Genomic DNA, 16,577 nt, shown 5'->3' on the forward strand with positions numbered 1-16,577 from the left:
GTTCTCCTGTAGTGTGCAGCAACACCGGGTCGTAGTAAGTAAACCGGTTTTGTATTTGATAGTTTGTTTTCTAAAGGAATATTAAATTTAATAAATGTCCAAGATCATTCGTTTCACTATTCTGGATCATTTTTCATCCTAATAAATTAACCTGTTACATTTACTTTACTTTAAATAAGCTATTGGTAGTGTTGGTAAAAAGGGTGGGAATACTGAATTTTCATAAGATTTCAAGATTAAAATTTACCTAGCAAAAGATAAAAACTTTTTCAAATCTGAGATATCACATGATTCTGCACATAGAACTACATCATTAATACCATGAACGTTTTCAAACTCAAAAAAAAAAATTCGCCTCCGTATGACACACCCTACTGGATATGGTTACGTTATTACTAATGGATCACTGTATCACTGCATACCACCAAGACACTTACGAAGACTTTCTCTACTCCATACACAAGGAAACTGAGAACTAATCATAACAGTTCTTTGTTTATTAACGACGTTACTCAGAATGGACAGTGCACTTTCAAATCAATAAACCTATTTCCAAAGCTAGTTAAACAGGGGTCACATGAATCGCAATATATTTCGTGAAACGGATAAAATCTTAGGGGTACTTACTTATATATATATATATATATATATATATATATATATATATATATATATATATATATATATATATATATATATATATATATATATATATATATATATATATATATATATATATATATATATATATATATATATATATATATAATTTATATGTAATATTCAGAAATTTCAGTGTAAATTCAAACACCACGACATTGGCGATGCTGAGTTCAAGGTCGTCTGAGGCAAGAGAGCGCTCGCATAGTGAGAGGTTTTGGAACTAGGCCTATACGATATTAAATGTAGTTTACCGAATTAAAAATGATGCCATTCATGAAGTTAAGGGACTATTATTGAATTTGAAATTGTTATAGATCGTTTAACAGTCTGAATGATGTGACGGGTGTCCCAAGAAAGTTATTAGTAGGCGGAAAATATGTCACGTAGGCCTAAGCTAACACCTTGGGGAGACGCGAGGCTGGTTGGTCCTCAGCCACGCGAAAGAGATTGGACAGACAGGGCGTCCCTGCGCGTCCGTCCACAAAAACAGTCACGTGGTCTAGTCACCTGTGTTGCGCTATTGCAGTACAACAAGTAAGTCTCATTCCATCTCAGATAGGGGTTAGATAAGGCAATTATAAAGTTATTAAGAGCTAACAGTGAGTTAATTTCAGGGTTTCCGTCAGAACCCACTCGACTGCTAGAGATTTGAGACTGCCGTTGAGATTGAGGATTGGCGACACGTTGGAACGATCAGTGCAGGCTTGTCACTGATTAGCGGGGTAGCAAAGGATCTCTTGAGTGAACGAGTGCTCCCGACAACTAAAACGACACGGGACCAGCATCAGCATTGGGTGATCAGTTCTTACCACGTGGGTGCACAACACCACGTACCCTCGGTCAGCTAGAAGTATTACCTACTGGCCATGGTCACCTGCCGGCGTTCTCTCTTCCCGCCCATGGACGCACTGAGAGTACACTAAGACTATCTGAGCAAATTAATGGTCAGGAGTCTAGGGCAGGGGTCACCAAACTACGGCCAGGCGGCCGGATCCCAAGTCCTTCCCCAGCTCGTGGTAGCTCCGCCTAAGCTTTGACGTTACCAGAGCTTTCGTTCTGGCTTGCAAGTATTGAACAGAATGATTATGCGGCCCGCGCTCGTCATTCTTTCAGTTATCCGGCCCACTGTGAAAAAAGTTTGGTGACCCCTGGTCTAGGGGATACCTAGAGAAACATTTTATCTCCCTTATTACGGGTGTATGTTGAGTTGGGTGGAGCATAGTTCACGGGTATTGGTGGACCCAGTAACATCTCAATAATTGTGACAATATTTTTGAGTGTAGTTAGTACCATTTTTTCAGTTACTGATATTATCTTGACGTGTGTAGTAATCGTTCTTAAATGATTTTGATAGTATTGTTTTTTTAATGTTTGTGTCACTAAGTGAAACCAGAGTGATACTGTGATTTAATTACTTTAATGCATTTAATTTTTCTTTATAATTCCGATCTCAGGTATAACCTTTGTTCCCCAGAGTAGTGTTTAAGTTAGGTTAGGAAGTGTGCATCTGTTGGGGTGATATAATTTTGTTGAGTTTTTATATATTTTTTTCAGTGGTTGATATTATTTTGTTGAAAGCCCTTCAGGCCTGTTTCATGTGTGCAAGCAACATTTCTTAATACTTTAAATTTATTGTTGTCTAATGCGGCATTGCCTGAGTTTCTAAAAATTTCAATATCATGTATAACTTTTATTCCCCAGAGTAGTGTTTTAAGTTCAGGTTAGGAGGTGCGCATATTGGTGTACCATTAATTGATTGTGGTTGGAGGGAATATAAGTGTCTAAATTTTACAGTGTGTCTCATTACATGGCCAGAGATTTGGTTGATAAACTCAATAACTTACACATTAATTATGATTTTAAACTGGTCAGTTTTGATGTAACATCACTCTTTACAAAGGTCCCAATTGATGATTTACTAGAGTTCCTCATAGATTCCCTGGATAATATTTCATTGCCCGTCTTGAAAGACGACCTCATCGAACTCATCAAACTATGTATTAAGGATTGTAAATTTGAATTCAATGGAGAATATTATGCTCAAAAATTTGGTATGGCAATGGGTAATCCACTCTCACCTGTATTAAGCAACCTATATATGGAATTCTTTGAAAAGAAACTATTAAGTAATATTTTACCACCTTCAGCAGTCTGGTTTAGATATGTTGATGATGTATTATGTCTCTGGCCATGTAATGAGGACCTAAAAGCTTTCCTGCCACAACTTAACAACTTAGCCCCCTCGATCAAATTCACTGTGGAATTAGAGCAAGACTGTAAATTGCCATTCCTAGACTGTCTGATACACAGAATAGGTAACACTTTTAAGTTCAGTATTTATAGAAAACCAACTAATGTGTGTTCATACATTCATTATTATTCTGCCCACCATAATAGAGTCAAACAGTCAGTATTTTCAACAATGTTTTTACGTGCTTTGAGAATTTGCAGTCCGGAATTCATTGATGAGGAATATAAATATATCTATAATATTGGCTCAAACCTTAAATACCCTAGATCTTTCATAGACAAATGCCTGAACATTACTAAGAAAACTTTTTATAGAACTGATCCCAAGCCCACCCATGACCATAAGAATATCTTAATATTACCATTTCACAAAAATTTCTCACAAATTCCTTTACAACTAAAAACCTGGATCGTCAATGTGGCATTTAAAAACTCATGCACTGTTAAACAAATGTTAATCAAGAACTTCCCCAACAATACAAATGGCTGCATTTATAAAGTCCCTTGCAAGGAATGTAATATGTTTTACTTAGGCCAGACAGGTAAAGATCTTGTAACGAGACTTAAAGAACATAAATATAGTGTTAGGACAGGCCAGGAATCCAATGCTTTGTTTGTTCATCTGAGGGATAATAAACATTGCATTGACTGGGATAATGCCTCCTCAATATTACCTTGTAATTCAATTGACAGTAGGAACATTAAAGAATCTAGTCTCATTAAACATACCGAATCCGTTAACATGAATTTGAGTAATGGTATGTACAAATTGGACAATTTTGTAATTAAGAAGATTTGTAACCAGGTGAGAAGGTTGGGTCAGTTTCTCCCTCTATATATATATATATATATATATATATATATATATATATATATATATATATATATATATATATATATATATATATATATATATATATATATATATATATATATATATGCTGATAACCACAAGGAAAGAAGAAAACACGAAGTTCCCAAGGCTGTAATTCACATCTCAGGGTGAGTACAGACTAAAGAGAAGTACAAAACAAAGTGTATATATACAGAGGAGGGTGAGACCAGGTCCACAATGGTCAGGTATTAGGTAATGACCCTACTACCTTAAATAGCACACAACGGTTGGTGGTCAGGTCAGAGGTAAGGTGACCCAACTTTTCACTTGGGTTACATATATATATATATATATATATATATATATATATATATATATATATATATATATATATATATATATAAATATAATATATATATATATATATATATATATTATATATATATATATATATATATATATATATATATATATATATATTATATATATATATATATATATATATAATATATATATATATATAATATATATTATATATATATATATATATATATATATATATATATATATATATATATATATATATATATATATATATATATATATATATATATATATATATGTCTTGAAATAAAGACTAGCTAAGGTACTGATGTTTCCATTTTCCGTGATTTTATCAAGATTTATCTTTATCCAATTTTTCATTGTGAAATATATATATATATATATATATATATATATATATATATTACTTATTTTTCCAAGTATTTTGCATGCTGCAAAAACTTCAGCTCAAGCTATATCAATTAACAAAAACGAACTAATTGCAATTATGGTTGATGCAGGGTTAGGACGAGTGGATGCACAGCATGTGTATGTGAAAATTCTTCTTGAAGCCTTACAAATAGCCAAGACGAGTTATCTGTTAACTCTAATTTTTGCAGACGAAGAGGTAGAATAGTATATCCTTCTGTTAGAGTCAACTCTCAAGCAATATGCTTTCCTCATCCTCGTAACTATGCTAGTGCAAAGCAAATTAATGCATGGTATGTAGAACCTTTTCCATTATATTCTGATGATACACTGCTTACTCTGGATGTACCAACCGATCTTTTACTAATAGATGAAGACTACTCTTTGTTAGAAGCGGATGATCTTAGGGTATGATCACTGTGTAAGTCGTCATGTATACATTTACACATATGCCCAGCCTACTGTATGTGTGCGCGTTAATTTTGCTGCAGACGGAATATGCGAATTGGCGATCATACAAACTAACGTTCGCACAGCGTTGAAACAATGTAACTATACACAGATTTTCCAGGAAAACTGTGCTTCATGCGCATCTACATATTGTCCATATACATCTATATATATTATTTTTTCTTTCTTTCTTCCCTGAAATATCTAACGTCACTTTGCGATGCCAAGATGGTGATAACCAGTTTGTTGGGAAAAGTTATTATAAGGCTCCTGATTACTGTGCCATAACCTGTAGTTCGTTGAAAACCTTGCCTTCTCATCATCATTTTGCATTGAATTTAAATCTCACTTTGGATTTCATTCCATTGTACCAAGTTTCTATTTTGACTCAGGGAATGCAATCTTATGTTAGATAAATTAAAGTTTATTTCTTATCTGAAAGAGTCACATTTTACTAATATAGAAGATAAACTGCTATTTTATTTTGTTTTTCACAGGATTTGTTGTACCCAGTTTAACTATTCCCACTATTGTGTAATATTGGCAGTAAGATTTTTTTTTTTTGCTCCTATAGATCAATATCATTTCAATTTACCATTGTACATAATATACTTTCTGTAAGGCACTTAAGGTTAGGACCCTAGTAACTGCTGAACCCCAGGTTGCAGTTGCTTCAGTTTAGTGTTTTCACACATATATATGTAACGTGGATAGGTTTATGTATAGTTTTTTTTTTCTCTGTGAGAAGGTAATTCCTCGCAGAAGCTTGGTAGGTGGTGACCGAGCGATGTATTAGCCCTTGTCTCATGGCAATAACAATTATATAAATTTGGGTTAATACATTTAGTTTATATAATACAATCACCCACGGTAATTTTCCATAAGCTGTGAGTTGCCATGTGCTGTTCACGTGAGGGGAAATTCCTCTCAGTAGGCCGAATGTAGGGTTAGCCCGGCTTCTACTTCAGAGGCCCCTTCCTCACAGGGACCTACCCTCACGAGCACCAGTCTTCACTTGAGTCTCACGAGAATCGGACGGGCGACTTAACTCAGTCAAGCTGAGCCTTGTCCTTAACTAACACTCACAGCTTACAGTTTATCAATAAATGGAGAAAAGACTATTTTGGGTTTGTAAATTAACCCCTTAACTTATTTATATATAAGCCAAGTTAAAAGGGAGCTCTACCCAAAGCTTATATATAAAAATTAACTACAGCAACTGTAATAAATTATTAAATTAATTTTTATTCTCGGAAATTCTCCAAGCAATGATTTAACCTACTTTAAAGATTATCTGGTATATTTGAGACTTTTCACGAATTCCAAGAAATTATGTTTTTTTTAAATTCTATTATTTTTGGTCATTTTCAAATAAAATTTCAACTTCATTACATACATGGTAAGTCTTACATGGTGTTAACTTTGCGTCAGATACTGTAGGGCTGAGAGTGGCAACTCGTTCATGGTTTCAACTTTGTGTCAAATACTGTTAAGGTAAGTGTGGTAAGTCTAACAAGATGTCAACTTTGTGTCAGATACTGTTAGGCCGAGTTTGGTGGTGGTTGACGGTATAAGTATTATATGGTATCAACGTTTTTGTTGCGTCTCTGTAACAAAGCCTGTTAGCATCTGGACTTTCGTTGTTGAGCGGCGGCAATTGGACAGTGATTGCATAGGAGCAGAAAGACCATGTTAGTGATGAGAATGTGTAAATCGATGTAGCCTTTTTAAAGTTATTCTTTAGAATATATATAATGAAATTTACTCCCTACTGGGCTGGAGTATAGGCTGTGGGTATACAACCATAAAACTGTTACCATTTGCCAAGATCTATTTAGAAAATTTGAACGAGGCATGTTCATGGCTGTGATTGACCATCTAACGGTGGAGCAGAGAGTGTAGTACAGTTCCTTCAGCTAGGACAGTTCATTGTGACATCAATGGCCACGGTGGAAACTTGAAAATTATTTGAAGTGGGAAAAAAATGTGGTAGGCAACAAGCGTGAGTGCCTGTGAGTAACGGAGACACATTATTTGGTGCCACAAGGAAAGTTTATTTTCTGGTTTTCTAAGGGATTGGGCTAGGACATATAGCCCACCATTCATCGGGAGATGCAGTGTACACAGTGCTAGCACATAGAGATACAGACAAGCCCGTTGAGAAGAACTGGGAAAGAAAGGCAAAAGTAAATAACATAAAAATAATTTAACTATATCAAATGGCAACAATGGATGAACAAGAGTGCCAGTGAGGCCAAGTCCAGCAGGACAGTTAAGTACGAAATTTCTAAATAATTATCCTGCCACAAGGGCGGCATGAGTGCACGTAAGAATATAAGTACATAAGAATGTAGGAAACTGCAGCTGGCCTATTGGCACATATTAGGCAGCCCCATTTACATACACCCAACCCCTATCACTAATATATCCATCCAACCTATGTTTGAAACTATCCAGCGTATTCTAGTTAATGATGAAGTTTGGTAACTTGTTCCACTCGTCCACTACTCTATTTCCAAACCAATGTTTACCTATTTCGCGCCTAAATCTAAATTTGTCTAATTTAAAACCATTGTTTCGAGTTCGCTCCTGGTTGGATAGTTTGAGTAACTTTGTAATGTCCCCTATGTTTAGCCCTGACTTCCATTTATACACCTCTATCATGTCGCCCCTCACTCTACGTCTCTCGAGGGAGTGCAGATTAAGATGCTTTAACCTGTCTCTGTATTCAAGGTTCCTAATGCCCGGGATTAGTCTTGACATTCTCCTTTGAATTCTTTCCAAGGATTCTATATCAATTCTGTAATACCGTGACCAGAATTGAACTGGGAAATCCAAGTGAGGTCTCACAAGCGTAAGATATAGTTTTAAGATGACCTAGCTAGTCTTGTAACTAACACTCCTTTGTATGAACCCAAGTATTTTATTAGCCTTGTTTCGAGCAAATACACTTTGTTTACTTGACTTAAGATTCCTACTTATCATTACTCCTAAATCTCTCTCGCTGTCGGATTTCTCAATAACATCATTGTTCATCTGGTATCTGGTTTCTCAGTTTACATCTCCAATACTGAGTACTTTACATTTGTCCACATTGAATTTCATCTGCCATATTTCAGACCATTCGAAAAAAGTTTTTAGATTTTCCTGTAGTTTTGCGGAGTCCTCGTCAGATTTAATTTTACGCCCTATTTTAGTGTCATCAGCAAATTTGCTTATGTTGCTGTCTACGCCTACAGTATATCTATGTCGTTTATGTATATAATAAATAATAATGGTCCATGCACTGAGGCTTGGGGTACTCCACTATTGACGTTACTCCAATCGGATTTAGTGCAGTTAATGCTCACCCTCTGTTTCCTCTCCTGTAACGACCCACTAATCCATTTTAGAATATCTCCTCCAATGCCATGAGCCTCCACTTTCTTATTAGTCTTTCGTGTGAGACTCTGTCGAAGGCTTTACTAAGTCAAGATATACCACATCATAGTCGTGCCCCTCGTCCACTGATTCGAAAACTGATGAAAAGAATGTTAATAGATTAGTTAGACATGAATGCCCGCTTGTGAAGCCATGCTCGGAATCATTGATCAACTTGTGCTTCTCCAGGTGATTTCGAATAGAGTTTGAAATTATTGCTTCCAATTTGCCTACAATTGATGTTAAGCTGATTAGACGGTAGTTAAAGGATAATGGTCTATCACCCTTCTTGAAAATCGGAATTACATTTGCTATCCTTCAGGATTCTGGTACTACACCCGTTTTTTAAGGACAGGCTAAACAAATTTGCTAAGGGTATACTAAGGGCATACATTCCTTTAATACTCTGGCAAATATCTCATCGGGACCTGGCGACTTATTAGGCTTTAGCTTGTCTATTTGCTTACTAACGTCGTTACTAGTCACTACTATCTCGCTTCATCTATTTTCTTCACTTTCTCTGTATATAGTCCACCTTAGTTCACCTCGTGCACGATTGTAGTTGTGATTATAAAGAAAATCATCCCAACATTTATTTTAAGCCCGGTCATCAAGACACAAAAGCAATTATCTTAGTAATAAAACTAATAAGTATTATTATTGTATATTAAGCCGACAGTTAAAATTATACGACATCGTAAATTGGGCTTAAGGTTAGGAAGATTCTTACAGAGTTTTGACCTCTCTCCCTCACACACTAGCCAGCCTCCCTCCTTCCTCAGAATTGCCAATGGCACCAGCTGTCAAGCACTGCGTGTCGCACAGGTGTAAGTACGCAAGTACGTAAAAGAAAGAAAACAGTTTGTAACAAGGCTTGCAATGGTGTAGTGAAACAGGGGGCAAGTCCTCAGTGTCACCAGGAAATTTGTTGACATGCAATTACTGCAAGGGGACATCGTGTGTGGATTGTGTGGAACAGAACGTAATGGCGGTTAGGGCAAAGCAAAAAGCATTATAGTATTGTTGGTATTTTTTTTTTTTTTTACGGGGAATAGCCCACCCGGGCACAGGTCATCTACCTTTAGAGGGAGCCTAGGGGACGAAAAAATAAGAGTAAAAAGAAATTTAAAATAGAAAATAAAATGAATATGTTAATCTACACAACGAAGATGCCGGAAAACCAGCTTTTTGAAGTGATACAGACTGTATTAGTATGGAAACACAGAAGAAGGCAGAGCACTCCACAGTTTGGCTGGGTGAGGAAAGAAGGATGTACTATAACGGGTTTTTCTAGTGTGACCGACAACCACACAGAGACGTTGGGCACCGCGGGCAAGACAAGTGTTACGAGCCCACGGCAGTACACATGATGCCAAATCCACCGAACATTGCCCGTTAAAGTACTTGTAAAAGAGAGAGTGTGAAGCAACATTGCGGCGAAGAGGAAGGGAAGAAAGATTATCAACTAAAGGAGGAGAGTTAATAAGACGAAATGCCTTTGATTCCACCCAATCTAACAGTTGAACAGAAGAAGAGCCACCCCAGATATGAGAGCAATACTCCAAGTTAGGACAAATGAATCCCTTATAAACTTGAAGCAACTGCCCAGGAGTGAAGTAGCTATGGCATCTGTACAGCACTCCCAGCTTTCGGAAGGCAGCTTTAGCAATGTTGTGGATGTGTGGCTTCCATGACATATTAGAGGAAATGGTAAGGCCAAACATATCTATTTTATAATTTGGCAGAATTAATTGCGTTCTGAAATGTGATTGGTGGGGGATCATCTAATTTGGAAAGTGTAATTGGTAAATACTGAGTTTTATTACTATTGAATTGTTGCTGGTATTGCCCTGACTGTATAACCAAAGTAAATGAGGCTATTGCAGATCATAAGAAAAAGAGAAACTTACAGACGAAAATAGAGGAAGCTAGATCCTTGTTGCTTGCCAAACTAGAGCAAGTTGGTAAAGAAATCCTCACTGAGACTGAGAAAGTAGCTGATGAAATAGAGGAAATAATTAGGAAAAGCTTTGCTCAGGTTGCAGCAGGGTCTCAGAATGTGACGGAGAGAAAAACAGGATCCAAACAGGTTTTTCAGTGGCTAGGGACTCTGCAGAATAGATAGGATTCGATGAGGAACAAGGACGAGCGTGCATGCGTCCTATACAAGGGGAAGGTAGTGGAAGCAAGTGCACCAGTATAGAAGCAAGGGACAGTGGGACAACCCCCACCAGCTCCAGCTCGAACCCAGAAGAAGTTGAGCGCCATGTAAACAATGTCATCTCTGACCACGGCTTACAAAATACAAGGGAATCAGTAAACGAGACAGCTGCAGAGAATGGAGGGAGGCCGTATAGTCAATACCAAGACCAGAGATGTTACAGAGGACAAATTCCGTCTTTAAAGTCATGTACATTAACAATGACACGTTCTTTGATAAGAGAGCGAAGTTTACAACACTACTCAAGATACATCAACCTGATATAGTATGTGCTGCAGAAATGTTGTATAAGAACAGGAGAATCGAACCGGAGGAATGTGTGTTCAATATAGATGAATATGACTCGTTTACGAACCTTTCTCAAGCGACTTGCAAGGGGGGTGGGGTTATCTATGCGAGGCAAGACCTTAGAGCCAGCCAGGTGAGGGTGCGGGGAGAGGATGTGTTTGAAGAATCAAAGTAGTGTATAATTAAACTAAAGGGGAGAAACTTACTCGTTGTCGGATGAGTCTACAGATCTCCAAACTGCAGCTTATTAAACCAAAGAGCTCAATCCTGCCAGCTCCTTGTCATGGGAACTTTAACTATGGAGATATTTACTGGAGAAATAAATCCATGCTAAATGACCTTAATAATCCTGCCACTCTTTTCGTAGAAACTCAGAGAACCAATTTTCAATTCCAACATGTTAAAGATCCGACTCGATACAGAGGGGAGCAAACACCCAAAACGCTGAACTACCTAGCCCCCGTTGTCACCAGTCACCACGTAACGTTGTCCTTCAGATTTAACTGTTACTTGGTTCATGAAAAAAGCAGGCAGAGGTTCAAATATTATAAGAAATTGCGATGGGATGAGGGAGGAGATGAGGGGTATTCGCTGGCCTGACTCACTAAGATATAAGAACGCAGACACTCCGCTAAATATCATAGCCAATAAAATTAACCATTTGATCAATAAATATAGACCCAAGACCAAATCCAATGCATCCAGGAAGACAAGGAGACCATTACACGTGAACCATGCGACGGTTGACAAAGTGAAGAAGAAAATTTGGAATTTAAAGACGTGGGCTAGGACAAATGAGGAGCAGGACAGGAGGATGTATGCCAGATCCAGGAACCAAGCAATGTCAGAGTGTAGAAGGGCTGAAAAAGAGTTCGAGGGGCAGAGTGCAAGCGAGGTCAAGTCAAACTCAAAGGTTTTTACAGCTATGAAAAGTCGAAAATAAAAACGTGAGTAGCGGAGCAGGTATACCGAATCTAAGGCTTGAAGATGGTAGTTACGCACTTTCTGACCAGGACAAGGCGGAAGCGTTGAACAAATTCTTTTCCTCGGTGTTCACAAGCGTAGATACGAAAAATTTTCCTGCATTTGAAGAAAGACGGTTTGTCACAGCACTGACCCACATTGTGCTCTCAGAAGAGGGTATGAGAAATAATTTGTTCAAGCTAAAGATTCATAAGAGCCCCGGCCCTGCAATGGTGCACCCCAGAGGGTTAAGAGTTGTGCAACGACCTTGCGGAGCCCCTTAAGATCCTGTTCTGCAAACGCTTGGATGAGCAAATGGAACCCAGAGACTGGAAAATGGCTTATGTGAGTCCTATATTCAAGATGGACGATCGTCACTCCACGAATAATTATAGACCACTGAACCTGTCCAGCATAGTGTGTAAAGTACTAGAGAGCATCATAAGAGATACCATGATGGAACATCGACGACGAAACAACCTTGTTAAGTACCGCCAACACGGATTTATGCAGGGACGCTCCTGCTTAACACTTTTGTTTTCTTTTTTCTTTTTTTTTTACTGGGATTAGCCCACCAGGGCACAGGTCACTGACCCACATTGGGGCCTGTATGTAATAATAATAATAATAATAATAATAATAATAATAATAATAATAATAATAATAATAATAATAATAATAATAATAATAATAATAATAATAATAATAATAATAATAATAATAATAATAATAATAATAATAATAATAATAATAATAATAATAATAATAATAATAATAATAATAATAATAATAATAATAATAATAATAATAATAATAATAATAATAATAATAATAATAATAATAATAATAATAATAATAATAATAATAATGATAAAAATAAAGACATACAAAAATGAAAGAAAAAGAGATCAAGCGTGAGAAACAATATATGTATGTTGTGTTGTCATAGTAAGAGAAACAATTGAGACCCTGCAATTGTGTGTCAATGAAGCAGAAAGTCAGATCAGCAACCTGGGACTTGGTCACAATTTTTGTGGTGCCATATGGCAGCAGGGTCTACCATTAGACAACACATTATGCTTCCAATATCTTCCCAGGCGGTAGTACCTCCCTGTTTGGTAGCTGTCTACTGCCTATTGAAGATCCTGGATGCTTGGACTCAAATTATGGCACAAGGCGGTAATATCGACATTGTCTACCTAGATTTTGCCAAGGCTTTCAACAGCGTACCCTATGAAAGACTGAGAATTAAACTGGAAGGGTACGGGATTCGGGTAAATGTCCTAGCGTGTTTCAGAGACATTCTTCACGATCGCAAGCTGTGTGTGGTGATTAATGGCATGATATCGTCATCTGTACCTGTGACAAGGGGGGTACCACAGGGCAGTGTATTAGTCCCGTTGTTGTTTGTTTGCTTCATAAATGACATGCCAGAAGCTATACACTCCTCCATATAAATGTTTACGGACGATGTCAAGTTATTCAGAGAAATTAAGAACGAAACACTGTGAAGAGCTGCAGAAAGATCTCTGTGAGCTTCAAGAATGGTCGAAGAAATGGCTGCCAAGATTCAATATCATGAAGTGTAAGAGGATGCACCTAGGTCGTACCAACAGATAGAGGCACACCACATGTCCCAACAGGACGAGGAAACTGCATTAATAGAGACCGAAGGTGAAAAGGACCTGGGTGTGTATGATGACAATGAACTTAAGTTCTCGAGCCATTGTGAAAAGAAGGCGAATCAAGCAACGAAACTAGTAGGTCTTTTTGGAAGGTCGTTCAGATATCTGGACCGTTCCTCGTAACGAACTTCAAGAATAAGGTGCTTCCCCGTCTGGAGTACTGTCACCTCGTCTGGTCCCCAAGATATACTAGACTGATTAAAAATGTCCTAAGGAGTGTCACCAGACTAGTGCCTGCACTACGGCACCTCAGCTACCCAGAGAGATTAGAACGCCTGCAACATCTAATTGAAGTGTATAAAAATCTCAGAGGGCACTACTCAGTTGAGTGTACATACCTGGAGCTGGCGGACGCCCGCCCTGCAAGGGGTCACAGCTCAAGGTTGAAGAAGCCACAAGTCCAGAAAACAGTGAGGGCAAACTTTTTCGGAGTGAGAATTGTGAACTCTTGGGACTATCTGCCAGAGAGTGTTGTGTCGGCACCAAGTGTGAGCTCTTTCAAGGCCAGACCTGACCAACACTGGAGCAGGTTCAAATACAGTTAGGAGCCAGTTCATGCCCGGTACTTGCCAATAGTGCGTAACATAGACGTGAACCGACCGCCCAAGCGGCGAACGGGCTCATCAGTGGCGAAAAGGAATATTTAATTAAATCCATAAGAGTAGGAATCATCTAAATTTCCTCTGTTGAATGATTATAAATTTCATGTACGGAACCGAACTTAACAGACAATACGTGATGTCGTACTCTAAATTCTTGATGATAAGAATGAACGACACTCAAGAAACTTAGCAATGGCGTCCACCAGCAAAGCTAATTAATGCTGCATCACCTTTTATCGCCAGATGTCTGCTATTACTATGTCAAGTTTCATCACTATTATGTATCGTGTCTATGTGACTCACTGGGTGACGGGGGAGGATTCACTGTCTCTGAATTTCAACGATAGTTTTGCATGGAAAAATAATTGTCATCGAGAACATACTGTATATCTACCTTAAGGGGTTATGATAATTATTGGAATTACATTTTTAATTAAACAAATATTCATAGGGCAATAGACAAACAAAAAAAGAAAATGCGTTATTACAAAACTCTTGGTCAGTTAGAGTAAAGTTTACTTAAAGAAAAGGTGGTGCATGATTGAAGACACTTACCAGTATGGCAGAGTAAGAGTAAGAAGAGGTGTTTAGGTGTCATGGTAAGCGTGAAGTGCCGCGTTACCATCGGGTACTGTACACTCTCACTACCTTCACTGCTATGTCCTCTCGTCAGACGTACAGATAGGTAACTGACGCAGATGATGAAAGTGTCCACAGGCCACTTCAAATGAACGATGAAACAAACTCTGGGGGTGTGTTGACAGTTACCATGTAAGTTATTGATAAAGCAATATTAATAGAATGTTTATAACACTACTCTCCCTGAACATCCAGATCTGTAAACCAGAAACATCTTACAAGGAGGAATTGCTATCAATATAATAAAAGTGGTTTTGTTGATTTAAAAATAATCTCTCTATGACAATATCTGTCAAATCTTGTACCATCCTTAATCGGGAATTAATAACACTGCAGCTTCAATTAAGGGAACCCGTTGATAAATCAGGAAAATTATAAACAAATCTTTGTAAATACGTCAAATGTCCTTAGCGCGGTATATTTACTACCAGACAGTGAAAATATGATGATCTTTCAGAGCTAGGGGTAACTAATATACCTGAAAAAGAGAGAAACAATATATACCGAGAGGGAGGTAACAATGCATTCGTGGCGTGGTGCTTAAGGTGGGAGGAGAGATAGTATTGTTTGAGCCAACACACAAGGCACTCACTATGATAAACTCATTGACCTTGATAACTGCAACCCGCCTCCTTTCCAACATGAACGGTAAGTACTAATACTGTCACATCCACACTTTATTACAAGTCCAACACTTCTTCAAACACGATTTTTTCTCGATTAAAATCATCAAATATTTCCAGAAGCATATTTGTTGAAAAGAAAATGACTTTCTCCTGAAAAAAGTTACAACAGATTAGTAATTGTGTAGTACATGAATAGATCAGTGTCCACTCAGATTAAGTCAGCGATGATTCTGTCAAGCAGGGAGAGTAATGGTTAGAAGTCTTACTCGCTCCCTAAAATCAGTTTCAAAAGAAGCACAATTATTAAAGAGATGATATGAAAGGTTCTCCAGAAAACATCACGTGGTAAAGATAATCATACTTCATTCAGGACTGTTCAGCTGACGGCCGAGAGCCAGTCTGATAGTTGGAAAGGAGTAGTTCAAACTTTACAATTTGTTTTGAAGTTTTCCACAAACTCATTAAGTTCCTAGTGAATGAAATAGATGGTCAAATAAGACGCTTTCCAACAATCTGATGTCACATTTCTCTGAAATTAAGACTAGAGGCTCTACAGAACACTTTCAACAATTCAGAGACAACGCATGGGAATCTAATGTTTACTATCTGATCAAATGTTGTAGCATTGTACACAGTTGTCACTAAGAATAGAAGAATAAGTTCAGTTCAACTTATGAGGAATTTGCAACAAAGAAATTAAGTAAAATCACAAAACATACTCGTATATATTGTTGATAATGAGTTTCATTACACTAATAGTACTGTTTAAGCACATAAGTCATGTAAAAAATGCACTAAAATAGGAGTAAGTACAATATATATATATATATATATATATGTGTGTGTGTCTTGAATAAAGACGAAAGTTAAGGGCTCCAATGTTTCCCTTTTCCTGTGTGATTTATCGATATTTATCTTGTCCATGTTTCTATTGTGGATCTAAATTCTAAAAAAAATATAAGGAATACCTCACTGATAGGGAATCGAACCCTGCGTGTGTACAAGGACAACGTTGTCATTGTGGTGCCATAGGTCCAGGGTTCGATTCCCGATTAGTGAAGTAGTGTTTGTATATGGAAGTCCGCGTGTATATGGACTGCTTCAATTTGCATGCATGATCGAACATGGTGCAGATATCAAATCCCAACTCAGCATGGCGCATCGAAGTCTGACCTTGTTTGT

General features: G+C 37.4%; 1 protein-coding gene across 1 annotated transcript in view; it reads right to left on the reverse strand.

The window, feature by feature from the left end:
- The window catches only part of LOC121867235 (macrophage mannose receptor 1-like), a 259,604-nt gene extending 244,726 nt beyond the window's left edge, over positions 1 to 14,878 (reverse strand). The window contains exon 1 of the mRNA XM_042367087.1: positions 14,686 to 14,878. Coding sequence (XP_042223021.1) covers positions 14,686 to 14,755 — 70 coding nt within the window. The 5' untranslated portion in view covers positions 14,756 to 14,878. The remainder of the gene's footprint in view (positions 1 to 14,685) is intronic.
- Between the last annotated feature and the right edge of the window lie 1,699 nt (positions 14,879 to 16,577).

This window comes from Homarus americanus, unplaced genomic scaffold (assembly GCF_018991925.1).
Source record: "Homarus americanus isolate GMGI-L3 unplaced genomic scaffold, GMGI_Hamer_2.0 scaffold6317, whole genome shotgun sequence".
NCBI lineage: Eukaryota > Metazoa > Arthropoda > Malacostraca > Decapoda > Nephropidae > Homarus > Homarus americanus.